Below are 27,510 nucleotides of genomic sequence, written 5' to 3'. Positions count from 1 at the left end.
TTCCATGTTGCCGTGCGTCTGTTCAGTAATAGATCACAGATAACGTTAAAATGCAGTAAGAACAAATAAGTGGCACACGAGGTGATAACCAAGTGTGTCATTGATTTTCTTACCACATTTTGACGTCTTCTGTGATCTATTACTAAACAGACACATGGCAACATGGAATCTATTTGTTAATTATATAATAAAGAAACAACAGAAAAAGCTTTTTTATTTTAAAGTCTTTCAACATAATGCAAAAGCCAGCCTTTGCCCACTTTGGCGAACATGAAAAAAGCCATTTGATGTAATCTATTGTCTATACAAAATGAAGCAATCTCATTGGTTGCTATGAGCAGCAAAGGATTGTGATTGGTCCAGGGAAATCACGCCACTGTCAAACTGGACTCGAAAGTCACTTCTCATGGAATGAAAACTTACAGCGAAAGCAGAATTGAACTGCAAAATCTACAAATCTTAATGAAAATGCTGAAAAGTCAAGTCAGTTTTCGTCATCAAGAGAGCCCTGTGAGCCAAAACGCTTGGATGTTGTCTTGAATATTATGTGCAGGAGTTGAAAAAATACTCTCGGAAAACTTGCAGTTGCGGTCTACACTGGAGGCCATTCGATGCGGGTTTTGGATGAAAGGAGCATTAGTGATGTTGAAAATTTGTGTCCTCTGTGGTTGGGGATTCTCAAATCAGTTTGATATTGTGTCAGAGACACCTCATAGGTGGGATACAGTTGGCTGTGAGCTGTGGTGACCTCTACTTTTCTCCTTACTGTGCCCTGAAACGGACTGGAACATTTGCGTCGAAAAACAAAGTTAAACTTAAGCTTATGTGTTTATTTAAACTGATGATGTTTTGATATTTAAGAGTCCCTGTCCACAAAAATGGAAACTAACTCAGCAAGGGTCGAAAATTCGATTTCGCTCATATTTTCATGGCAGATAGGCTAGGGCATGACAAAAACTACTGGATAGTTTTTTCGGCAAAATATCCTTTTATTTCAAAGAAATATGCAAATTACCAAATTCCGTTAAAATCGTCATTTGACGCACCATTTTTTTACACAAGTTTGATAGCCTCGCATGCAAAACCACATCATTCTTCCGTCTTTAAAACACTCAAATATTTTTGTGCAATGTTTAAATGTGTACTGGGTTGATTTTAGGGAATGTTGCGTTGTCTTTTTGGGTGCAAAATAATTAAATTTCGAAGACATGTATTTCATTCACTTAAAAGTACTTCGTGCATAAAATTAATTTTCACCATGTGCGAAACCTTCAAATGGATCAAGCTTCTGGTGGTTGAATCGCAGAAGGATGGTCTACAGATTCCTGTAAAAATTTCTTTGGGCAAATGATTGTGAGCGACGCGAGAGCTTTTCAAAGTACGTCAAAAATGCAAATATTTGACCATCCGTCGTCAAATTTCAATTTACGGTTTAGACGTATATTTTAGCATGCGCCACACTTGACGTATGATAATTTCGAAATGTTCTAACCTAATTTGCTGTAAAAGGCAGGTCCAAAGCCGATTTGACGTGTTTCTCTCACCATTCGTCGCACGTAAAGCAGAAGTTTGCTTTAATTTGTTTACATAACGTCCGATGTACATCGCCAACTGTCAACTTATTTAACGGTCGAATACCATGAATCTGTGACCTTCTTTCGACACATATGATCACCACTGCATCTAAGTCAAAAACGGCTAAGTCATTTGTAGATAGTTGCTTGCTTTGCACTACACCAAAACATTACGTTTGATCATCATGGTTTGATGGCTTGAATCCTTGCTTGCAGCGGTTCGTTGTTCGTCACGCAATGCTGTCATCCCATTTTAGGGGGTAGGGGTGGGACAATTTCTATCCTAATACGTAAGGCTCCGTAAGGCTTCGAATCACTGGGAGCACACAATCGTGTTGAGTAGGTAGAGATTGAATTAAGAAATGAAAAGAATGAATAGTTTACCATTGCCCCTGTTGTTATCTTTTACTCGACCACCGCTACCTACATGCCCTGTGTGATACTGTAACGCTCAACTCATTCCTTTATTTGTAGGTCTTTTTCGCGCTATGCAATTATTTTTGGTTTACATGTAATACAGTGGGCTACCCTCGGGGGAATGGGTGGTGACCGCTTAATGGGGCTAGCCACTTAAATAGAGGTTGGTGTACCTTGAATATTTAATTTTTCACTTTCGGGTTATAAATTTCTCGGTGAACATGGAGTCAATTCAAGACAATCATGATAGACGTGTGTTTGAATTATCACTCGTCATGCACCTTCAATTTCAGACTCTTATCTGCCATCGCCCTTTCCAAAACAAAGTTCTTAAGAGGCCCTGCGCCTAAGAAACGACCGATGACTTCCGGCTAAAAAATAAAATCGGCCGATTTTTATCTCCCAAGTAGAGGTTACCGAATACTATTTAAAAATGAATTTCTTTTGTTTCAGTTTAGCTTTAAACCAAAAATATCGAGCCGCAAACTTTTTCCGTCTGATAGCTGCAAAATCAGGCCGAAAATAAGGCCCCACAAAATACTGCTCAGAAATTACTATCGCAACGCAAAATAATGAGAAAACTACACAGTGTTGAAGAAAAAGGCCTTTTAATGCAATATCATTCGATAAACATCAAAAAACTGCCGAAGCGATTAAAAAATAAAGTTTCAAATGTTGCATACTAAATTAGATGGAGCGTTGGAGCTGATTTTAAAATAATTATTTCTCAAAAGTCCAACGCTGTTGAAAGCAATCACCGTGATGAATTAGACATTGGAGGGATACACATCACGTTTCTGGAAAAACATTTTTCGGCCAAAGTATATTGACCTTGTACAAAGGGTTCAAAGTTACCGTGTTTACCGTTATCCTGCTACTTCGGCGAAACACTTTTCTTTTGCCAATACGGCCGTGGATAGCGTGTTAAACGCCACTTTAAACCTTGCTAGGCATTCAAAGACCATCCTGAGTAGAAGGATGTAGAATTGAAAGAGAAAGGAAGATGAAAAATACGCAGAAAAAGAAAATAACTCGAAATTACCATCTGCTAACGAAAGTTGAATCTGGAAAATGTCGTCGTGTGACAGCGGCCATTGACGTCATTAGAGACCTTAAGCAAACACTTCAGGCGGTTAGGTGGAGGCGGCGATGGCCGCGCGGGAGTTGGGTTGAGACCGCCTCCTCTTGGCGCGAAATTAGAATATTAAGCTTTCGTAGAAGCGGCGGCGAGCAACGGCTGTTTTGCTTTCGTTTTCAGTGGTCCAATTTGACTTTGTTCGTGGATTTTACGAGCATAATGGCAACTTTTCGAGAAGTCCGAGACCTTCTAGCTGTTGCATGCTTTGAGGACATCATAGACGAGGATGAATTTCTGTTGCTGAGGGATCTACACACGTCAAAAAATCTTTACTTTCCTTACGAAGACTGAATCAGCCTTGTCTTTACTAGTGCAGCCAAAGTCACTGGCCTCTGCCTCCTCCCATTTTCCTGATATTTCTTCCATCAGAATATTCATCTCGCTATCTTCGATGTCAACTCCACTCAGTTTCGCCTTGAATTTGTCCAGTAGTAGTTTGAAATGTTCCTTTACGTTTTTCCGCTTCACCTGAAACTTCACGGAGGTTTCGTCATTCAGACGATCCGTGATGGCATTCCATACTTTTCCTCGATCTACAGTCCTAGGTTTGAAGATCCATGGTTCTGAAGCTCTGACTTCTTTCGCTAGGATCAAATCGTGTGCTTCTGTCCATTCCATGATCGAGCTAGAAGAGAGAAAACAAAAGCTTATTAAAAACAGGTCCTGTCTATCGATTTACCTTTCGGAAATATTCCAAAGTTCTGGAGACAAATTGGAAGAACAAAATAGCATTTTGTACCAGCAAGTACTTGCAATCTAAAGTTTTAAAGTCTACAAGACGTGAACATCACTCCGAACAATGTGAATCCAGGAAACTCACCCATTTCTTTTGCTTTTCTCTCCTTCGCTTGCCATCTTTCTTCTTCACTCACACCTCCAATGTGAAGTGAGATTTTCGCTGTAAAGCAAACGAAATATCAAATATTTGCAAAAAAAAAAAAAATACAAAGAGAGGTGTCAAAAAACATTTTTTAACTTTATAAAAGAGTTTCTGTGTATTTTAGGTGCTACAAATGGGAAAATAAAGCGACCGTCTCTCGAGGCGGCCAAACCTACCTTTCTCGCCGCCGCCACTGTTGGGCAACACTCCACGTGATTATGCTAATTAGGTCGAGAGCGGGAAATTTTACTTCCGGTTGGCGTTCACCTCGCCGCCTCCAGTGTTTGCTTAAGGTCTCTATTTGTCACGTCAAGTCGCAAGAGCGTGGGAAAACGAGTCTGCAGTGTCCTTCGGGCGGTCAGCGGCTGGGGATCCAGTCGTGACCCCATAAGTCAGATCACGCTGCGGCCAAAACGGTGTGGCGGTTTGGGAAGTTTTTCTTTTTGAGTGACCATCATTGGTGAAAAATAACATAACATTGTTCCACTAAACGTTTTCTGGCCGGGGAAAATTGTTTCCCTATTTGTGCATTCGTTTGGATTCCGCCGCTATTTGTACAAATGACGTCAATGGCCGCTGTCACGCGACGACATTTTCCAGATTCAACTTTCGTTAGCAGATGGTAATTTCGAGTTATTTTCTTTTTCTGCGTATTTTTCATCTTCCTGTCTCTTTCAATTCTACGTCTGGTCTGTGAATGCCTAGCAAGGTTTAAAGTGGCGTTTAACACGCTATCCACGGCCGTATTGGCAAAAGAAAAGTGTTTCGCCGAAGTAGCAGGATAACGGTAAACACGGTAACTTTGAACCCTTTGTACAAGGTCAATATACTTTGGCCGAAAAATGTTTTTCCAGAGACGTGATGTGTGTCCCCCCAATGTCTAATTCATCACTGTGATTGATTTCAAAAGCGTTGAACTTTTGAGAAATAATTATTTTAAAATCAGCTCCAACGCTCCATCTAATTTAGTATGCAACATTTGAAACTTTATTTTTTAATCGCTTCGGCAGTTTTTTGATGTTTATCGAATGATATTGCATTAAAAGGCCTTTTTCTTCAACACTGTGTAGTTTTCTCATTATTTTGCGTTGCGATAGTAATTTCTGAACAGTATTTTGCGGGGCCTTATTTTCGGCCTGATTTTGCTGCTATCAGACGGAAAAAGTTTGCGGCTCGATATTTTTGGTTTAAAGCTAAACTGAAACAAAAGAAATTCATTTTTAAATAGTATTCGGTAACCTCTACTTGGGAGATAAAAATCGGCCGATTTTATTTTTTAGCCGGAAATCATCGGTCGTTTCTTAGGCGCAGGGCCTCTTAAATTTTAGGGTGGCCGCTTAATAGGGGTAGAGACAATAATGAAACCCTTATCGGAATGACCAAATGGTGGTCGCGGAGGTAACCGGTCAATAGGTGTTTTATTTACAATATTTTGCTGACGATAATTTTGGACTGTATTGACAACAGTCCACTATTTTCTGTTACATACCAATGCCTCGCCACTAAGCAAACAAAATACGCCAAATAAAATGGCATGGCCAGGGCTATTTACTCACGTAATTACTAATTTAATTTAGTCTGTTCTTCTCACGAATTAGGCCCAGTTCAGACGCCGAACTTTTCATGAGCCGAACCAAATACATTGAATTAAGTACATGAAAAGTTCGGCGTCTGAATCAGTTAAGAACGGCTATTTGAATTTGGAACGGCCCAGCCGTTCTTCCCGCCTAGCTCAGCCGGGAATTTCGGCTTTGGAACGGCTTTGATTCAGACGTCGAACTTTTCATGAGCCGAACCTAATGTATAAATAATTATAACGTATTTCACAAGCAGTTTTTACTTTGCCTGAAAATCGCTGACATCTCGATGTGTTTTGGTTTAAACTAAATAAAGTTCGGCGAATTAAGTTCGACGTCTGAATCAACAGGTGTACTTTTGATAATTTGGGTCGATCCAAATTCGAATTAAGTTCGGCTCATGAAAAGTTCGGCGTCTGAACTGGGCCTTAGACACGTTGTGATTTCCTATTTTTATTTCAGTTAGTTCTTGCTTCATTGATCTATACTTTGTTTATGGCGATTTTCTTAAAATTCTAGTGAGTACAGGCACTAGCTTTATCAGCTGTTGTCTGAAACGTCAGAACGTACAACAAACGTGATTTGGACCGACGCCACGTACACTATAGAACACGATTTTATAAATATACACATATTATTATATATATGATCAAACAGATGAACAATGATTAAATTGTTTCACTTATCCTGAGAGTACTCTATACAAAATAGATCAAAATGTGCAGCATATGCCGTGACAGCATTGCGTGACGAACAAATAACGGCTGTAAGATTGTGATGCGCCGACACGCTATCAGCAATGGTCAGCAATCGATCAAACACAATATTTTGGCGAAGCGTAAAGCAAATGACTCCGCCGTTTTAGACTTAGATGCAGTGGTGTTCATAAGCGCAGAAAGATGGTCACAGATTCATAGTATTCGACCAATAATAGGTTGACAGTAGGCGATGTACGTCGGACGTTAACCTTGTGTAAACCAGGACGTAACATGTCGATCAAAGTCGATTATCGAAAACGTAGTCGATAAGTCGATAGTACTCGATACTTGTCGATAATTGTCAATCGACAAGTTAAGTTTGTCGATAAAAGTCGATAATCACAAGGTTTTCAACTGATTATCGATTTTATCGACAAAAATGCAGACAAATGTTTCAATCTGCAACAAAATTCAAGTAACCAAACTAGCTCCAACGACTTTTTTTATGCCGAGTGTAAACAGCTCTAAACTAAATCTGTATGACAATAAACTTAAATGAAAACCTGAACAACCAGGTGGTCTGTTTTTCATTACAGAGTAGGATTAACAGTTTCAGCTGAACTAAATCGCGATCTATAACATAACTCGAACCAACCTAATTCCCAGAGTCTCTCTAGGCGGGAGCGATTAGAGATCCTGGGAACTCGAAGTCGTGTTTCTTCGTGGGGACAGAACGGGCCAAAGTTTAGACTAGATGCGGGAAAAAATCGAGGCCAGCAAAGTAATTAAGAGGTAACGTAAAGTAAATTGACATTTTATTTCATCAGTGTTTTTACTCAGTTCAACATTTGACAAATACAAGCTGCTACGACTCTCCTCCCTCTTCGCTTGGTGTGCTGTATTCGCCGGGTTTGTATGCCCTTTGCTTCTCCTTGCACCTGTGACTGTTGCACCAGTCCGCAACTTACGTATGCCTACGCCATACATCGTTTTTTGTATTTCCGATACTTGTCGATTGAAATCGATCAAAATCGATCAAACTCAATTATAATCGAACAAAGTCGATAATCACAATAAATTGTCTGATCGACTTTTATCGATTTCTGATATTTGTCGATTAATTAGTATCGACAACGATCGACAATGATCGATTTTTATCGACTATCGAAATAATCGACATGTTACGTCCGGGTAAACAAAAGCAAACTTCTGCTTTACGTGCGACGAATGGTGAGAGATCCACTAGAAACTCGTCAAATCGGCTTTGGACCTGCCTTTTACGACAAATAAGGTTAGAACATTTCGAAATTATCAGCTCTGTGTCTATTTCAACTTATTATAGGTCAAGTCGTGTGGCACATGCTAAAATATACGTCTAACCCGTAAATTGAAATTTGACGACGGATGGTCAAATATTTGCATTTTTGACGTACTTTGAAAAGCTCTCGCGTCGCTCACAATCATTTGCCCAAAGAAATTTTTACAGGAATCTGTAGACCATCCTTCTGCGATTCAACCACCAGAAGCTTGATCCATTTGAATGTTTCGCACATGGTGAAAATTAATTATATTCACGAAGTACTTTTAAGTGAATGAAATACATGTCTTCGAAATTTAATTATTTTGCACCCAAAAAGATAATGCACCATTCCGTAAAATCAACCCAGTACACATTTAAACATTGCACAAAAATATTTGAGTGCTTTAAAGACGGAAGAATGATGTGGTTTTGCATGCGAGACTATCAAACTTGCTTGATAAAATGGTGCGTCAAATGACTATTTTCACGGAATTTGGTAATCTGCATATTTCTTTGAAATAAAAGGATATTTTGCCAAAAAAACCATCCAGTAGTTTTTGTCATGCCCTAGCCTATCTACCATAAGAATATGAGCGAAATCGAATTTTCGACCCTTGCCGCGAAATTAAGAATTTGTCTGATTTTTACAGGCAGGCACTCTTAATTCCTGGAATCAAACTGTGTCAACAATCATTTTGAGACTGAAAGAAGTTGAATTTTTTTAATACATTAATGACATAAACATTTTGCTTATTGGTCTTGTGAAATTCGAGACAAAGCAATGGTTTCTTACCCTAAAATAATTTTGTGTTTGGTTTAGTCTCGCTCAACTGCCAACTGAGACTGCTCAAGTATTTTTTCTGAGTCATTTTCTAGAAAACAAACAGCTTTTATTTCTTCTTCCAGACTCTTGTACCTGTTTAATGCCTCGACAAGACTTCTTTGAACCTTATCTTTCCCCATTCATGTAAAATAGTATCTAAATTCTCAAAACTTTCTGCCATTTTGAACACCGAGGAAAAAACTTTGAAATGATGATGTCAATCGTGCGTCTGTCCTCTGATAGATGATAGACGAGAACCAATCAAAATGTGAGAATAACTTGGGTTATTATATAACGGAGGATAGATGCATAGATGACATCATAATAATTGTCATTTTTTTGTTTCTTTTTAGTTTTATAATTAAACCAGCTGGAGATAGATTCCATGTTGCCATGCATCTGCTCAGTATTTTAGGATCACAAAAGATGTGAAAATGTGGTAATAACATTGCCTCATGCACCACTTTTTGATCTTACCATATTCTGATGTCATCTGTGAGCAGTCACTGAACAGATGCACAGCAACATGGAATCTTTCTTTTTATTTCTGCTGATCGAAAACAATTGAACATTATTGTATGGACTACAACTTTTATTTATTTTTTGTGTTCAAGAGAACACAGTTCTAATCGGGTGGAATGCAGAAGAGTTTCAGAGTTTTCCTGATTCTATCCTTCTGGACAACAATTTGACCCCCCCCCCCCCAATTCGTCAGGGGCGAATGACGTCATCTCCATGTTCGTCCACATAATGAACACTATATCAAGGCTTCTCTGATTAAGTAAGTAATCTTGATTCTTTCTGATTTGCCAATTTCTTGCTTAGCAATGATGTCATTAGTTTTTACATGTGGATGTATATAGATAGTGTTAGCAACATATTCCCGCCAGTAGTTCAAGTTTCGGTTATCGTGCACAGTACATGTTTTGAAGTAAATTAAGTTTTAAGCTACTCTTGACTATTTAGAGTTCAAGAGGGAACCGATGTGTAAGTACAAACTATTTTCTATGCTTGCTTTTCAGTATAAGTTTCAAGTTTGGATGTTTTTTAACCTTAAGTACCTTTAGTCTATTGTACTAAGTCCAACATGTGGTAGAGCCCCAGTTTTCAAAGCTTTTATTTCATCTTGTTTTTAGTGATACATCTTTATAGTTTACACTCCCCCTAGCTTAGGTTTCTATTTAGCAGCTTCTTACAAGAATCTCTGGTAATTCAGTTAAAGTCCTTTCCTTGCTAGTAAATTCCCACATCGCTTTCAGTGGCGCTCACGCAAGGACGTTTTTATCACATTGTGCAATTTTATTGCTTTCAAGATTTTAGAGTGTTAGCATTTATTGTATTAGGACAGTTAGCAGTATGCGTATCTGCTTGAGATAACTGATGATTTTAATAATTAAATTATTGTATCTTCAATTATTGTATCTTTGCTGAGAAGTTTGACTGGAAGTATTGTCATACCGCAGTTACGACTGGAATGTTTGCTATTATTGTTTCGTGACTCTTGTCATCTTGTAATCTTCTATTATCTAGTAATTAGTTTATTCTCTGCATAGTATTTCAGTTTACGTCCGACTATCGTCAATTAAATCACCGTCAATCACAGCGGATTTTCCATGATCTCTGGCTTTATTCGATTAGTAAAGCATCTCCCACACACGCTAGTCTCATCACGACAAGTTGTCTAGCAAGTGACGATTCAGCCTTTCAACAGTCGCCGTGAACCTGACGTTACAGTCCATGTGCTTTCTTTTGAATGTTGTGCAATATTGTGGAGTTTGAGTGTCTAGGCAGCTTGTTGTGGACTGTAGAGGATAAGTTGTTTATTTAAAGTTTGAAGTTAGTGTTTAAATGACATTTAAAAACCTTGCAGATGTGCTTTAATTCATGAAATGTGTATAACTTTTTGTACGAACAGAAAGCTGTAATTTGGCTGCGTGCTGTGTACCCTCTTCTCTTCAACCAAAACCAGCGCTGCTTTCTGCTGAATAAATCAAAGGAGGAAATGCTTGTGTAGTTTCACTTCACTGACCTAGATTTGTGCGTCCAAAATATGTAACATAAACCCAACAAAAGTGTTTACATAGAAAAAGAGTTCAACTCCCACAGGATTACTTTGCTACATCAACATGTCCTTTGTTTCATTGTTTTGGAAGTGAAAATGCTCAAGACCTGTCCATCCAAAGCCAAGGTGATTCAAAGTCGTGTTCATAAACAGAATAATTGGCCTAGTTTTGGTAAAAGTACAACATCTTGCATACCAATGGAAAGGCAACATTTGTGTTGATTTACAAGGGCAGAATCTTAAGGTTCTGGTCAGTATAAAACATGGACTGTGGACTGCTGACTCAGTGGACTGGGTATAAAACACGGACTGAGGTATAAAACGTGGACTATTTAAGCATCATTATGAACTGGGTATAAAACACAGACTGTGGACTAAATACGGCAGTGCGTGTTTTATACTGACCAGTTGTAACTAATAATATGTATTATAATATAGATAGGACCCTGCGAACCTTGTGTAAGATGGCCAAAACAGTTGACATAGTTACGACAGATATGAGTGTACGATTTACGAGTTTATTGACAAAAATAGTGGAGACAATAACAACAGGAACAAAATAAACGGGAATGAGTAACACTGAAATACAAAAGGGTTTAATTGAGAATATAGTATCTGAACTAAACCAGTGCTTGACTTGAGAACTTGAGTATAGCTCAGAATAAACCAACTGAATCACCTGAATTTGCTGAACAAATAGTTACCAATTTATAACAGATTTGAGGAAACTGTAGGAATAACTCTAAACCAAACAAGGCTAGGGAGTACGGTGGCCCACAACTGTCACATCAAAAACAAATTGCTCACATCAAAAACAAATTGCCCACATCAAAAACAAGTTGCTCACATCAAAAACAAATTGCTCACATCAAAAACAAATTGCTCACATCAAAAACAAATTGCTCACATCAAATTCAAATTGCTCACATCAAAAACAAATTGCTCACATCAAATTCAAATTGCTCACATCAATAGCAAATTCCTCACATCAAAAGCAAATTGCTCACATCAAATTCAAATTGCTCACATCAAAAACAAATTGCTAATCGCTCACATCAAAATCAAAAACAAAAACAAAATCATTACTCACTGGTCAGCGGCTACGTTAAAAAGACTATCCCCAGTTTTCACTCGATTTTTCACTTGACCGCTATTTTTTCGTTCGAGTCCCGTTGTTTTGAGTTTTGTAGCTATTTGACAGCTATTTACCAGGCAAAATTTAATTGAAAGGGTTTTTGTTTTCTTTCTTTTGTAATATAAATATTGCTATAATGTTATCAAGGAGGATCCCCCTTTTCCCATCAGAGTATGACAACCAGGCCATTTGATACTTTGTCACTGATATATTTTTAGCCTTGTGAATTGTCAACAGACTCTTTATCTGTTCATCTGAAGCAAATGTACCAGGTTTTTTCATACTCTCTTAGTTGCTCATCATTAAATTGTCTTTCAGTTTGAATATACTTGTCCTTATTCACTTTCAGTATCTGGTATCTAGCGGTTTATTCTGTTTGATATAAAGGTAGTTTAATACAAATGAAATGGCCAAACGCCTATATAACTAGATAAACAACCAGGACCATCAAGCTCCAGCTGTATTCTCATTCTAACTTCTGTTTCATAAAAATCGGCACCCCTGCGTTGCACACCGAGTGATTTGTATCACTCACCATGAAACTTAGACAGGAAGAAAATGATAACATCGTATTTGTATCCTTGACTGAAATAATATCTTAGCACAAGCTCCTCCTTTGCCGCAAAAGGAGCAGTAATTGTAATCAAGTAACAGTTTCTTTACAAATTCCACAGGTATAAAGATCCCGCTAGCGTGAAGTTCTTGCTCACTTTCGTTACCCGCCATATTGAATTGCACTTGCACACAATCAAGCATGCTCAACCGCTGACCTATCTGTAGTGGAATTTAGTGTTCGGTTGGAATTTGATGTGAGCAATTTGAATTTGATGTGAGCAATTTGCTTTTGATGTGAGCAATTTGAATTTGATGTGAGCAATTTGTTTTTGATGTGAGCAATTTGTTTTTGATGTGAACAATCTGTTTTTGATGTGAGCAATTTGTTTTTGATGTGACAGTAGTGGGCCACGGTAAGGGAGTGTATTGTTGCCCATGAATACAGGATTTACCTAAGGGAACTAGGAGGTAACTTCTCCTACACAACAGGATTTAGCTAAGAGAAGTGTGTGGGAATGAATCACCAACACATACCAAAATAAGGTGTGTAAGGAAACCAAAATAATGTAGGAAAATAACCTAAATAGTAAGAAGAAGAATAACACAACACTAATAAAAAATAGGTCCACAATGCGAACTTGTGTGGGATTTCAGTCAAATAAAAGTTGATGCTCTATGGATAAATCAGAGAAATTGTAGCTTTACAGTGAATATTTATACATTTTTTCGTGTTGTAGTGATGAATGTTGAGTAAAGATACCGTAGAGTCCTGATTATAAGATCCCAGACTGCAGATGAAAAAGCGGTTACAGGAGAAACATGTTTGGACTTTAGTTTCCAGGAAATTCGCTCCCTTAAGGATTAGTTACATGGAACTCTTTACCTTGGTAAATGACCCTTTTACCAGTGAGTATGACCAATATTTCCGGAGGTAAATTTCCCGTGGTTAATACCCATGGATGCATCAAAAAGATCACATGCAGCGCCCTTGACATTTAATGTGGTCAGTTGCATTGGTGTTTTGATGTCTAAGGTATTACGAGCAAATCATGTTTCTCTGTTAATTAATTCATAAGGATATATTCTGTTTGTATCTTTATATTTGTGAGTGTGTGTGTAAGTGTGTTACCGACCGATAACTGTATGAATAATCTATGTAACTTAATGTCTGCCCATTCTTTTTCGCCCCTATGGTTATTTTGGGCAGGCAGTACTCTATACTAATTTAATGTTTATTGTAATTATTTTATAAATTGTGAGTACAAATAAATGGTTGTTGTTGTTTGCTATATCAAATGTTTTTCCTCGATGTGCCATTTTTGTTACCTTGGCAAAATCCTGTGTAACCGTTGTTTCACAACGAATACTAAAACCCAGCAAAAAACAAAAAAACAACAAAAACAGTCAAGTGGGGGGTTCATTGAAACAGTCATTGAAGTAAACACATTTTGCAGGTTAGGCTTGTTTTTTGCAGCAAGGGCAAAAACAAATGACATCATCGAAAAGCAAGTGCACACAAGACGGTTTAGTTTTTGGTTGTGATTCCGGACCGTGCAAAAAAAACATACCCATATCAAGGCTAGAGTGCAAAAACCATATCCGACTTATGACCAAAATGGGAGTACCCCCCTGGGACGGGAAGCCGGAGAGCAGGGTACAGAAAGCGGAGGTTCTGACTCCCCTGTTGCCCTCCCCCCCCCCCCAATTGCTCCAAAAGCTTCTGAAAAGTCACACACTATCTTACTTACAAACCTGAAGACATAAAGGTGACTGTGGCAAGAAGCGGGTTTTGCACACACTATTTTAGAAATCCACGCGAACGATGCCATTGTTTGCATCCAGCACTGCATTTGGGACCAAAAACCAAACAAGTGCTTGCTTCTGGGTTAGGCAAATGCTTGGCCCCTAAGCAGTAATACCACAAAATTTCATGCCCCAGCCCAGGATTAAGACATGAGCAAATGTGGACAGCCATAATCTATTTATGTGAACCTAAATCTGTTAATTTGATTAATGATGACGTAAAAAATTTCATGAACTTACTTAAAGTGTAAGTTGATGATTCTTTTTCCAGATTTGGCAGGAACACAGGATATAGTTTTCGTTTCTCAGACCTTGATACCGCCAACATTCCCACAAGTTTTCCAGCGCCGTTCAGAAGGAGAGCTCCCTTTGGCTTTTGTTCTGTGGGCAAGTCTTTGAGAGTCTTTGGATGATCTACACTATCATCGTCCGAGGTCGAAGCAAGGACAAACTCGCCATCTTTGTCAAAAGTTAGACAGGAAGGTTCAGCAATGTAAAATCCACCGCTTTTCCTGTCGTCACAAATAACGTAACACAGAACCTGTCTGTTTGAGATCGCAGTCCGCAAATTTTCATCGGTTTCATAGCTGAAAGGAATGGAACGTTTCGCCAAAGGTTTCCACGCCCTCGTCAACCACCGCCTGGAATCAAATCTCTTCACTGGAATAACTATAAAAGAGACTTGTTGCATTTCTTCTTCGAGTTCTTCGGTGCCTTGCATAACCCTTCCGGATATGGGCTCAGAAATACTCTCAGCCGCATCTTTGTAATTGAAATTCAAATCCAGCGACAACAATTTTCCATTTCGTCCGTCTAGGAATTCAACTGTTATGGGGGTACCATGACTACTCTCCGAGAGCAAGTAATTCTTGTTGACAACTTGAGTCGTAGTAATTAAGTTCAGGGATTCCTCACCTTCCGATTTCAAGGGGACTAGACATCCACTACCGATCGTAACTTTATCAACAACTTCCCCCTGTTCCGATCGCAACAGCTTGCTAAGTCTGCACAAAGATTGGTCATATTTCCTCTGGGACATGTCGACTTCGTATTTTCCTTCGCTTACTTCCGCGTTTGACCCAGCCCCCCTTGTAGGCCCGCGATGCATTATGGGAGCCGTCAGTGCAAGGTTCGTGGAGCGTCAAAGTCAGTAGTAGGGACTTTAAGCAAAGATAACGCGGACGGCGACGGGAACGCCATAAGATCAGGGAAAAGCCAAAAGGTGCACTGCGCATGACTGGCGGGAAACAAATTGACGTTCTGCATTCGGGCCGACGTGAGTGAAGCTCATTTCGCGTTGTCTGAAAACGTGAGTTTTTGCTTTCGTTTCCTCTGCTGTGTCAACGCTAAATAACCCGTGTTACTAATTTCGCGGAACTTTAATGCTTGTTTTCTCTTGCTATGTGAGATATTTCATTTTAAAGAAACGTCGAGAAATCTGAAGCGAACTCAAGCCAGTCGGCGAACATGTGAGTACCGTGAAATATCTTTTTGAAAGCTAATGTAAATAAAGACAACTTACACGGATTTCAATCGAAATTTTTCCTTTCGAGAAGTACTCAAATGTCAAATGGCTCATCATGGTGAAATTCTAAGACAGTTAAAAGGGTAGACACCATTAAAACTTGCGTAGCTGTCTCCATTTTCAGTCGTAAGATCAGTGGTTTACTTAGATCTTTATCAGTCGGCACGCTGATTTGTCGCACCAGTATGATTAAATATCTGCTGATAATAAGTTCGTTTACTTCATTGTACAACTCAGCGAGAAGGGGCAAGTTGCGTTTGTGGAAGCGAAATTCGGACCGGCACTCGTCGTCTTCAAAACATCGAAGTTAAAATCAGCAAAGGAATCATGAGGTTGATCGAGATCATTCGACCGGTTTAAATCGTACAAGAGTAGAAGTTCCTGATCGTTTAACACACCTTCATCGTGGATTATCAAGAGTTTATTGCGAACTTCTTTCAATGAAGTGATCCTAGTTCATCCTGATAAACAGAGGACGAATATCGATAATGTCAATAAGCTTGATAGTGCGGAAACCGCGGTTTCCGACGGTGCTGCTTAATGTTTGTGAATTCCCGCCACAACGGCGTTCTCTCCCCAGCCTTCTCACAGGTTTCGGCGTTCCCGTCGCCGTCCGCGTTCCCGCTGCTTAAAGTCCCTAGTGCCTAACACGAAACTTGTGTTGACCAAGGTTCCTCGATGGCCGTAATTCAGAGTCTGCAACCAGACGCCGATGATTGCAAGCTGCATAACTCGTATGACGTGCAAAGTTGTGTTCTGGCTGGAGTTAGCCTTGTACTCGGAACTGTTGTTTGCTTTTATGGTGAGCACGAAATCAACTTTTCGCATAATTCAGCATAATTTTGCAGTTGTTGATGAGACCTACCAGGTCGATCAGACTTATTAGCGGCTCATTGAAATTCTGGCGCAACCCTGTCGTCTTCCTCTTCCCCGACTAATTAATTTAGGGAAGATCGAAGCAACTCTTCTGTTCGCAGGGTAGCAAAGTTCCTCGAGATTCTAAAATCCGTGTCAAAGATCCTCGTACGTAAAGATGCTAGCGCTTGCAAGCAGCCATTTTACGAAGCTTCGGCTACTTTGCTACATTAACAAAATAATTAACGGGAAATGAGAGTGCATAATAAAAAAGAAACGCCAAAATAACAATTTTCTTTTTAGACAAAGTACTTTGAAGGTTAATGTGTGCATTGTCTAGCCAGAATTCAGTTCAAGCAGAAATAGATATACATTTTGGGACAATGTCGTTCCCAGAGCCGACGTGTCTTTTGATCAGCGCTAAGACATGGAGCTCTGGAATAATCAATTTCCAGACTCCAAGATTTTAGGAGTTCCAGTTTCACGGCGCATGCACGCCTTGGTTTAAAACAAGGCAATATTCGTTTCCAGAGCCCATGTGTCTTTTGGTTGGCGCTGACCAAAAAATGAAGAGTGCAGCCTGAGGCCAATTTGAAATTTAACAAGCACGATTACTAATTACTAATTAATCATATCTATAATAAATTTCTGAATAAAAAATGTCTTTTGAGAACTTCTTTTGAGTGAAACGTCTACAGCGCTTTTCACAAGTTTTGAAAACTGTGCGAAACATTGCGAAGGAAGCCATTAAAGCGCGCGTAATTGACGTGCGAATCATGTAGGTATCCAATTACAAAAAGTTCAAATTAGATACCTGTAATTGGACACCTACGTGATTGCGCACCGATTACGTGATAAATAGGTGCGTGGAGAACCAATCACGATCCAGAATTTTGTTATAGATACGATTACATATCTAATTGTATTTATAACAAAATTCTCAATCTTACCGGTAATTGGTTCTCTGTGCACCTTTTTAGTCATGTAATTGGCATGCAATTATGTGGGTGTCCAAATTACGGGTATCCAATTACAACTTTTTGTAACTGGATATCTGTAATTGGATATCTATGTGATTCGCACCTCAATTACATGCGCTTTAATGGCTTCCCTTTCAAAGTTTCCTATAGCTTTTAAAAAACTTCTGGAAAGTGCTAACTTTTTCTCTCAAAAGAAGTTCTCAAAAGACTTCTTTAAGTTTGAAATTTGTTATAGACACGATTAATATTAGTAACTGGACCTTTAGCTCGTGTCGTACAATTCCGGGAATAATCATGCTTGTAATATTATTTCAGATCAGCCTTGTGCTTCACGCTCATCCAATTTTGAAATAATTTGTGCAATTTCTCCCTGAATTTTACTTCATTCGGGTCCAATTACTATTACATATTACAAACATGGGTGTTTTGCTGAAAACTTTAACACTGGTAGAATCCATAAATAACTTCATCTAGTATCTAAGTGGCATATTTTCGGTATGTCTTGCTTGTGAGTGGCATATTGGCAAATGATGTCTTGATATCACCTTGGCTGGATGAACTAAATATCTTGGTCACTGGTAAATTTGTTTTGTTGAGCGATGTAAATTTATTGTATTTTCTGAACGGATGAGAATGAGAAAACTGAAACAATGAAGAAGGTTTTCTGGAAACGTGACAAGAAAACAGAAAAAAAGGGATATTAGACCAGTGGAATGACAAGCAATCATCAAATACTTTGTGCTTTGTGCACAAAACTGAAAAATAAATTAGAATACAAGCCCTTGTCTATCACAACTTTTATCCAAAGCATCTGCGAAAAAATAACTAGGCTATGAAATTTTGAGTGCTTAACACTAGTTCAGATCTATGTTGCTTGATTACACATGTTGCAGTGCACTGATTTAGTCACTGTCTGTAGAAATCCATTATTTGCGAACTTGTATCTCTTTGATGTATTTTTGTTGTTCAGATAATAAAAAATTAAAGCATTTACACATCTAGCTTGAAGATAAAATAATGAATTTTATGTTCTTGTGTCGAGAACAATATCTCACCCTTTTGCTGTCCTTACTCATGAGATCTTGTTTTTGCCACTCTAACATAAATCTGTTGTGTTCATTGGTAAAAACTCTACTCACACAGTGCTTCTCTCTCCACCCAAGAGTGTAACTGAAGAGGGAAACCAGACAGGGTGTGAAGGGGTAACCTGTGATGGACTAGTAACCCATCTCTAAGGGTGCCCTTGTAGCAACATTTTACCCTAGTCACTGTAGAAGCACTGTAGAAATCAGAATTAGGCCCTAGCATTGTGCGCCAGTTTAAATACAGGGAGATCTCATCACTGTTTTACATTTTTTCTCTGTGACATTGGGTGATGAGAGTTGTCTGCATTCACAGGTTATGTTTTCTTATGATGTTATTTTATTTCAGGATACCGTTTATTCAAATTCATCCTCTTCCTTACTGGTTTCCTGGTGGCATTTTTCTTCACTTATGTATTGTGTAATGAATACCTCACTGATAAGCTGTCTGGAAAAACTCTGGAGTATAGACACCAGGTATGGAAGAAAATTAAACAGTTACGATACTTAAAGTAGCAAATTCATTACATTTCCAAACTTGCTGTAGTGACAAATGACAATATAACAGAGGTTGAAGAGCACATGCTGCTCTTACAATTCCCCCCCCCCCCCCCCAGGAATCCTTAAATGGGTGTAAATTTGGTAGACTTTGACAGCAATCTGACAGAATGCTGGGTGTAACCTGTGGTGAATTCCACAGTTACCTCATGTTATGAAAACAAGGATATAATAGGCACTTTGCATGACTTGTTCACATGGTACAAAATGAGCCATGCTAGGAGGCAAGTTATACAGTGGGAGCAACTTGTACCAGTCCAGCTAAACTTGCCTTTGTTTTAGTGGCTGATTTTTTACCATGTGACTGGGTCATGCAAGGGCGTATTAAATCTTTATAGTGTGAGTCATAGATGTAGGCAAACCATTTCAAAATCTTATTGAGTGACAGTAACCAACATATGGTCTGGATCACTGTCTCATCATTAGAGACATATTTCAGAACAACCTTCATCTAGTAATAAAGGACACTTCTTTGAAACAATGACTTTTATTATCTGTATTATCTGTACAGTTACACCATATTTTCTGGGTGGAAAAACCTTTTTTTAGCGATTTTCGATATATAAATTTCAAATCTGAGAAGAGTTGAAAAGGCAAGGTCGGCATTTTAAAAGTACAGTCAAATCTCCGGTTGCAACCACCTCTCCCCAGCAACCATTTTTTCAAAGTACTGAAAGTTTCCCAGTCAAATCACCATATTTGGAGCCTCTTGTAAGCGACCATCTCTCGTAAGCGACCATGACCACTTTTAGGTCTAAAAGTTTAAAATTTTCTTCTGTTTTTAACCTCCCATAAGCAGCCACTTGACAGATAATAAACTGTAAATTGGATAACAAGGTCTTGTAACATCATCACATAATTTCCCAGGAAGTACAAGAGATGAAAATTTCTCAATGGGAAGTTCTGGATTTTTTCTCAAAATTGACTTTGCATATGAGTAAAACATTTAAAACATGGAGAAAGTGTCTGTAGCGACCAACTACGCTAGGCCAGGCCAATAACTCGTATTCATTCAGGTTAACACACATTTAATTTATGCAACTGAAACATCTGAACATTTGAAAGGTCTGAAAGATTCGCTGCAACAAGAAAACGATACGCTAGCTTACAAATTTTGTGTACAACATAGAAATACGAGCAAATAACCAAGCGAAAGCCATACTTACAAGTTATTGTGCCTGCATTCCTACGATCGCAGTACAAACCTAGAAATCCGTACGCTCATATGGCGAGAAAATAAAAATACCTACATATTCTTGGTCAGCGGTAATGACTACTTCATGTAGCAAATATGAAACGAAACTTACAGTCTCTGCAGTTACCATAATTATGCTTGAGGCAAAATTTTGACCCAGTATCATGAACTCTCATAAGCGACCACCTCCCGTAAGCAACCACCGAAGCTTCACATTTCGGGTGGTCCCCTACAGGAGGTTTGACTGTAATGCTCTAGCAAGTCAAAACTACAGTTCTGCTTGGAAGCAGAAATAAGGATTTCTTTCTTTTTACTTTTTTGTTTCAGATATTTCTCGGTATCTCTGCTGGTGTAGGGCTGATTGCTGGGCTGCTAACACTGTGCCTCTTTTATGTTGGACTTTTTGTTCTTGGTGAGTGTTGCAAATATCTTTTGTACAAACAAGCCAAGTGTGTGATGGCTGTCTGAGGTCTTACATTTGGGGCATATATCCATTGTGGGTGATTGAAAAGTGTACCACCAAACTTGCCTAAGTCTAGGATCCGTGGAATAAAGGTCTCACTTACAGTATGTGATCAATAAGCATTTGTGGAAGTAACTAAAGAGTCCATTTAATTTGCATTGTTAACCTGGAAAATCAACCAAATCGTACTAAATTGTTTACTTCCTGTATGTGAACCTCTAATTAAAAATCACCAAAGGTGAAAACTGACCTTATCCAATGGTACTTGCCTCTATGCTTATATGCCTACAGTTTCCACCTTGGCAAGGCTTGCACACTATTATGACCCCTTTTTAGTGCAGAGTGCACTATTGGGATGGTTATGGAAGCTGCCTGCTGCTAAGGCGCTATGGCCCTATGGCCCTATGGCGGTAAAAATTTGCATTTTTAGTAAAACAACATTGTTTCTGTTCCGTTTCTTCATCACTACATCAGATATTTAAAGTTCTTTCATTTATCTCCAAAAAACAAGCACGTCTTCCGTGTGTTGGAGAAAACAAGGGTTTCATGTTACATACCTTTGCGAGGAAAACAAAACTATCAAGTTACAAAGTTGGCATGAAGAGCTAAATTGTCATGATTGCTGCTTCAACGTATTATTGAATTTAAAATGAACGAAAATCGACCTAAAACACCAGTAGTAATTAATTTGTACGTAATTTTTGGACCTTGAATGAAAATACAACCTTGAAACATACACACTGCAAAGGGGAAAAGCCCTAGCAGACTACCAAGGTAGACACAAACCGGAAGTGAACCAAGCAGGGGTGAGTACTTATGGGACTACGGTGCCAGAGCTATCAATTGCGCTCTGCACTATCTGAGATTGTCTCACTAGTTCTTCCGGCTGACAAACAAATTTTAATCTTTGCACTATTTTTGTGTTAATTTTTCGTTACAAATTTATCAGGAGCAACCATGGGATGGTTCGTTGGCATGGCTTTTCTTCCTTTGCTGTACAAACATTCAGAATACTTGTCTGAACACAACTGGATGCCTTATGTCATTCTCTCTGCATTTGCTCTTGCTGGAGGAATAATTATTCTTTGTATGCAGAAGGTACACTATTTTTATATTGGAAGTAGACTAGATGTTTACCTCTTTTGATTAAATTTTGTTCTTTTTAGTCTCATCAGGTCTAGTAAAGCTCTTCCTTTTCATTTGTTTTTTTTGGTAAAATAACACATTATTCATGCTTCTATCAAATTGAACATGGTGTCAAGATTGACCGTTTTTCAATCAGTGAATTTCACAGGTTAGGCAACGTAAATTAGGCCATGAAGCTCTTTGTCATTCAGCTCATTAGTGAGTTGTGTAATGGTTCACAAAGATTTTTACTTCCGCCAGAGCATGAAAAACTAAAGAAAACTACTTTTCTCAAAGGAGTCAGTATTTATTTGAAGTCTGTTATGTCCAAAAGACAGCAGCAAATAATTCATTTTTTTGGACCACTAGTATGTATGTCATTAGAAGGGTAAGCAGCTTTATAATAATAATAATAATAATGATACTAATAATAATAATAACGATAACGATAACGATAACAATAACAATAACGGTAACGATAACGATAATGATAATGATAATAAAGACTTTATTTAAGGAGGGTGAAACACTTAATAGCCAAAGACTAATAAACTTGTGGCCCTCAGAAAATAAAACTGTGAATACAAATATGTAATATAATAAAAGTTAAAAACCTAAAATTATGAGAGACACAAGTATGTTAATTACAATAAGATTAAAAATCTTAAATTTAAAAAGTTAAATCCTAAAATGGTCCAAATGTTGCTGCACTGCGAACATCGTTTTAAATAAATTAGTTTTTAAGGACTAAATGGAGTCTACTTTACTTTAAATATCTAAGGGACCTAAGTGTAGTCGTTGTTTAAATATCTCAAAACAGAGATGATTTCAAAGATTAAACAACCAACAATCATCTCTCAATACTGGAAATCAGGTTTCTGAGGACCTAATTCTCAAAATCTCAAAAGGGGATACACGCCCCCAGTCCCCCCTAGAAGGATCCACCTTTGACAGACAATTCTCTGAACCCCTTTCACCAAATCCCAGATCTGTCCCTGGAATGGATTACCATGGTCTAACTTAGATTCCTTGTACTGTTATTTTTGATCAAGGTGATAATTGTGATCTCAACATCATTTCTCGGAGCTTTCTGGAGCATCAATGGGATTGATTACTACTTGGAGAACAGCAGAGCCCTTTACTACTCAGTCAACATTTTACATGGTATGTGAACATAATTTTTAAGATTAGAAAAGAAAGGAAGGAGGAAGAGGAAGGCATAATATGAAATCAATATAAGCTCCTTTTTATAAGCTCCTATTAATATAAGCTCCTATTGTGCACATCTGCTTACATCACTTGAATCTGAGCCATCTACTTGGGTTGCATAGTCCTGGGAGAGACGTCTGAATTGATGATTAGCTAATGCCATATCTGGTGATCAGTTACTATCTGAAAATACAATCGAGCTTCTGATTTCTTACTTGATAAACAAAGGGCATGCACAGGAATTTCCACTGACAGTTGTTGTTTTCTTGGTTTCTGGCACAGCATTAACTATTAATTATAAGTTCAGTATTTGTTGCAATCAAGAAATATTGATTTTAATAATAACACTCTAAATAGTTTGCTATTAGTTTAATACCTGGCTGTTTAATCTGCTGTCACTGTGCTCCTGACTTACACTAATCAGTAACCTGCTAACCTTGCACAGTCAACTGTCTTTTCTATGTAACACCTTGTAAGAAGGCTAAAACCTGCTGTTAGCATAGGTACCTATCCTGAGCAGACTCTTTGCCTTGTCCAGAGGGTGTCCAGTAACATAATATATGGGAGGTTCAATTGTACCACAGTTTAGAGTAGATTCAGCCATTAATGTATTTACAGAGGTTTATATTTACATGTATATAACATATCCCTGGTTGAAGATGTAGAGGAACTTGCATTGTGCCTCTCTTTTACAGCAAGGATTCCTGTAATAAATTATATTTTTGCAGGCTATTATAACAAGTCCATGTTGCCTCACTGCTGGTACACATGGTTGGTGGTATCACTGATTCCAGTCATGTTCATTACTGGCGTGGTGGTGCAGTTTCTCAAGACTGGAAAAGACCATGATCATAGAGAAGGTGAGGAGGGACAGACGCACATAGATAGGCAATCAGACTTTCATACATTCAGACAGATAGACAGCAACCACACTGACTGAGACCCAGAAAAAAATATGCAGAGTTAGACACAGATAGGCAAAAAGAAAGGCAAATAACAGACAAAACAATTTATGTGGAAAGAAACAGAGAGATGGAAAGAAAGACAGAGGTGTTTGTTATTTAGTAAGGTAGTTAGTTGAAGTTAGTTAGTTCATCATCATCATCTCGTTTCATACGGAGGCACATAACCATCACCTTCTCAAACCAACACTTTCTTTTCTCAATTTCTGCGTCCCTGCCTTAGCTACATTCCAGCCCTTCCACCATGCCTTGTTTCTCTCTTTAATAATGGTAACAGAACATTACATGGCTGTTTGGAGGTACAGGATTTCTCTTCCCATGTTGAAAAATAATTCACTTGTTCTCTGTGCTCACTGGTGAAATATTTTTCAACACTCAAAGAGAAATTTCATATCTCTGAGCAGCAATGTAAAATCCTCCTTTACCCAACCCAGTAATAATTATTTTGTTTTTAATGTTTTCTGTGACAGCTTATGGAAAAGGCCCAGCTGTTCACCATATTGCAACTCCTATGAGAGATTTCTCAGACCAGGTAAAAATGTTCCTCTGTTATTCACAATAAAAGAAGCAAAATAGTTCACACAAGTCAGAAGCCCAATCAATCAATAGAGATGAAAATCATATTATAAAAAATGAAAATCATATGTGAAAAGAAGATGAAAATGAAATGAGAAGATGAAAATCCTATTTCATCTTATTAAAACACTTAAAGTTTTTTTGTCTCACTATAGCGAGATGTTGGTGGTGCAACATAACACTGTTTAATTTTATGGCAAAATAAAATTTTATTAACCAAACCCTCATGTGTTGAAGGTTTTGTTTTTTTGTTGTAAATCCATTTCAACAGAGTTAATCCTCCATGTCTGGGCACTTCTTTCAGTCAAGAAGTCCAATTAGATTAAATCCTATACAAGTTAAACTTGAGGTTGAGTCCTGCCAGGGTCCTCACTTGTATTCTTGAGCAAGACACCTGGGTCTTTTGTGCATTTACTTCACTCTACCCAGTAGGTGTGTCACTGGGTGTTAATAAAACTATTGGGTAACCTGACATGATGCATGTGATAACCTCTAGTTGGCCAGCTACCTTCCATTTGATTGAGGGGGAGGGGGGAGGGGAGGAGTAGCTGCAATACCTCTACTTGCTTCATGTCACAGAAATTCAAGATACGCAGCAGCTGTGTTTAGCAACTAATGTTACAAGGCCTATTTTTTAATCCTTTTTATTATGAATATATGACTAGTAATTATCCCTCTTATTGGTACTGGTGAGGATACTTAAGGCCTAATGAGTTGAAAGTTTTTGGGTTTCCACCAGCACCTTGATTAAAGGCCAAATAGGGCCAGAAAGGTCTTGGGATCTCCTCTTTGTACACGGAAAAGGTTTTTTTTGTTGGTCATAGTTGTGCAACAGTGGAATACTGTCTCAAGATTCATGATGTTAATTCTAATTTGTATTTTTTTTCTTTTCTTCAGCAACCAATTTTAACAGACTATGACTAGTAATAACGTGGATGTAAAAGATTTGTGTTCAGAACTTAATAGTAAATAGTGGAAGATGAGCAAGGTGTACGTGCCACCCGTAGATGTGCCACACCCTAAATTTTTGAGAACTCTTTAGTCAAGTAAATGCTGAAAGTTTAGTATGTTTAAATTTGCGAGCTTTTAGATTGTGTGACTTAGAAAAGGTGATCTGAGGAAGCTGTCACCTAGGTGAAAATGTTTCTTATCTTTGCGTTTTTGTTATTTTACAATAATCCTTTAAATTAGATAAATTACAATGTGTTGGATCTCTAGAGCGAGAAAAATAATACAGGAATATAAAATAAAACAGTTCCAAAGTTTCAAACATCACCTGTTAAAACAATTTTAAATTAAATTTAGTCCTAGTAACATGAAATTAAAAGTTGAATTCTACAATAAACCATGGAAACTGAGCTGGTGTCTCCACCATCTTTGTATTGAAGTACTTTCAATTTTTGTACTTTTGATATCATGGGTGCAGGATTTTGTCCTAGGTCTCCTTGACCAACTTGGCCCAAGCATGGTTGACAGGGTGTGCATTCACTTTCTTGGAAATTTTATTTATTTCAGACAAAGTTCTACCATTTCCTATATACTTCGTGAGGCCTGACCCATATCTCTAAAATAGTCATCTCAAGTATGGAGGCTTCAGATCCCTAGATGAAGCCTGAGTAATTAAAATAGGGAAAGCCAACACCCCATTTCCAACAAGTAAGAAAATCACCCTTCTCCAGACCAAATTGATCGAAATCTATACCCTTCATTTTCTCATAACTTAACTCTCCTTAGTTATGATAATGGAGCCAGGTCATTTCCAGTATCTGTAAGGGTCGATTTGGACTGTACAACTTTGGCCAATGCAACAACTATGCGGCAAGAATTGCTTTACTTGAATCAAAACCTCAACTTGCTTGCAAAGTTGAAGGCCTGATTTAGCAAAAAACTTTGTTCCACGGTCCAGATGGTGTTTGTTTCAGTGGAAAAAAGAACAAATAACGTGTAACTGGTTGATTATATGCATTTTTCGTTGATGCAACAAAAGAATTACCATGTTCAGGACTACAATATTTTAGAGCATTTGAAAGTAGTGACAGGATTCGTTGTTCTCTCTTTCCAAAAATAATAAAATTCCACTTAAACAATTCCGCATTTTGTGCATTCCTCAAAACATTTGTCAAAATTATAAACAGAATTATTGAAATGTGTGAAAATTGAATAATTCTTAGTAAATAACTTTAAATTATCAGGAAATAAGTCTAAAGAAGAAGTAGATAAGAAGTAGATAAACAGTGTTGTGAAAACCACGTTGATCATTCCCCATAATAATTTCTTGGTGCTTCCATTGGTCTGTTTCTTCAGGGTGTTTCAACCTTGCCCGCAGGCTGTCGTTCTCTCCTGTCTCTGAGGAGACTAGAGAGAGAGCCTGGAATCGAGTGTTACGCGTGTTTACTTTGTTTGCACTTGGGTCTGTTGGGTACTTAGTTCTTCAGCAGATTTCATTAGTTCGGGGATTTAGCTGAGTTTATCTATATCTCCTCGTGGTCAGAGATCAAGCACTGGCTGATCATTGGAGCAGTTACATCGCTTTACAAAATGGATAAAAGTCATCTATTAAGCACCAACCGGGAATGTTATTTCAGACAATAAAGGTGGATCAAATTCACCCAACAATGCAAAGCCAGCCGCGATGGATTTAACGTCATTTACTCCGTGTTTATCAGGAAGAACAAAAATCTTTGCGATCCAAGTTCTGGTAAAATATGGAAATATTCAGAGAACTATAAAAATTGATCTAGTGGATAAACCTCATCCACAATGCAGTGAATCATCGGCGGTGGAATGAGAAATGTAAACAATGTCACGCATGAACGAGGAGTTGTTTCACCTGACAACGTATAAACCGCGAAGGGTCCGCGAGGGCTAACAGCATCGACAACATCATATCCCTTTGGTCCTGTTTGATACATCTGCAAGTTTTCAACCATATGTAAGGGTAAGGAGAAAAAGATTCCTCGCTCTTCAAAATGACTGGCTGTCTTATAATAAAAGTACTGTCCGCTGCGTGACAAGTCG

The 27,510-nt window shown here is 38.2% G+C and overlaps 3 protein-coding genes and 1 long non-coding RNA gene across 7 annotated transcripts in view; 2 read left to right on the top strand and 2 right to left on the bottom strand.

Annotated features, from left to right (window-relative positions):
• The window catches only part of LOC145492699 (uncharacterized), a 33,786-nt gene extending 18,649 nt beyond the window's left edge, over nt 1-15,137 (bottom strand). For all 3 annotated transcript variants that reach the window (XM_081472108.1, XM_081472103.1, XM_081472113.1), the window contains exon 1: nt 14,203-15,137. In XM_081472108.1, coding sequence (XP_081328234.1) covers nt 14,203-15,070 — 868 coding nt within the window. In that variant the 5' untranslated portion in view covers nt 15,071-15,137. The remainder of the gene's footprint in view (nt 1-14,202) is intronic.
• LOC145492748 (uncharacterized) lies at nt 110-9,053 on the top strand. Its single transcript, XR_014050050.1, has 2 exons — nt 110-846; nt 8,235-9,053. It is a non-coding gene; the product is annotated as an uncharacterized LOC145492748 (long non-coding RNA).
• On the bottom strand, nt 838-6,702 carry LOC145492738 (uncharacterized). Its single transcript, XM_081472131.1, has 2 exons — nt 3,950-6,702; nt 838-3,754 (listed from the first exon to the last, which is right to left on the bottom strand). The coding sequence occupies exons 1-2, from the start codon at nt 3,982-3,984 to the stop codon at nt 3,388-3,390; spliced, it is 402 nt and encodes a 133-aa protein (XP_081328257.1). The 5' UTR covers nt 3,985-6,702; the 3' UTR covers nt 838-3,387.
• Nucleotides 15,138-15,154: 17 nt separating the features above from the next.
• On the top strand, nt 15,155-25,745 carry LOC145492720 (transmembrane protein 198-like). 2 transcript variants are annotated; one of them, XM_081472126.1, is made up of 10 exons: nt 15,155-15,271; nt 15,387-15,431; nt 16,068-16,289; nt 18,754-18,881; nt 20,485-20,569; nt 21,570-21,718; nt 22,798-22,909; nt 23,683-23,814; nt 24,387-24,448; nt 25,390-25,745. In XM_081472126.1, exons 3-10 carry the CDS (start codon nt 16,166-16,168, stop codon nt 25,414-25,416), a joined length of 819 nt encoding a protein of 272 aa, XP_081328252.1. In that variant the 5' UTR covers nt 15,155-15,271; nt 15,387-15,431; nt 16,068-16,165; the 3' UTR covers nt 25,417-25,745. The 2 variants fall into 2 exon arrangements, with proteins under 2 accessions (XP_081328252.1, XP_081328245.1); XM_081472119.1 differs by lacking the exon at nt 15,155-15,271 and having other exon boundaries at nt 15,366-15,431.
• Nucleotides 25,746-27,510: the final 1,765 nt, after the last annotated feature.

Source organism: Orbicella franksi, chromosome 1 (assembly GCF_964199315.1).
Source record: "Orbicella franksi chromosome 1, jaOrbFran1.1, whole genome shotgun sequence".
Classification (NCBI taxonomy): Eukaryota; Metazoa; Cnidaria; class Anthozoa; order Scleractinia; family Merulinidae; genus Orbicella; species Orbicella franksi.
Note: the sequence above shows the minus strand (reverse complement) of the source record. Positions and strands in the feature narration are given on the sequence as shown.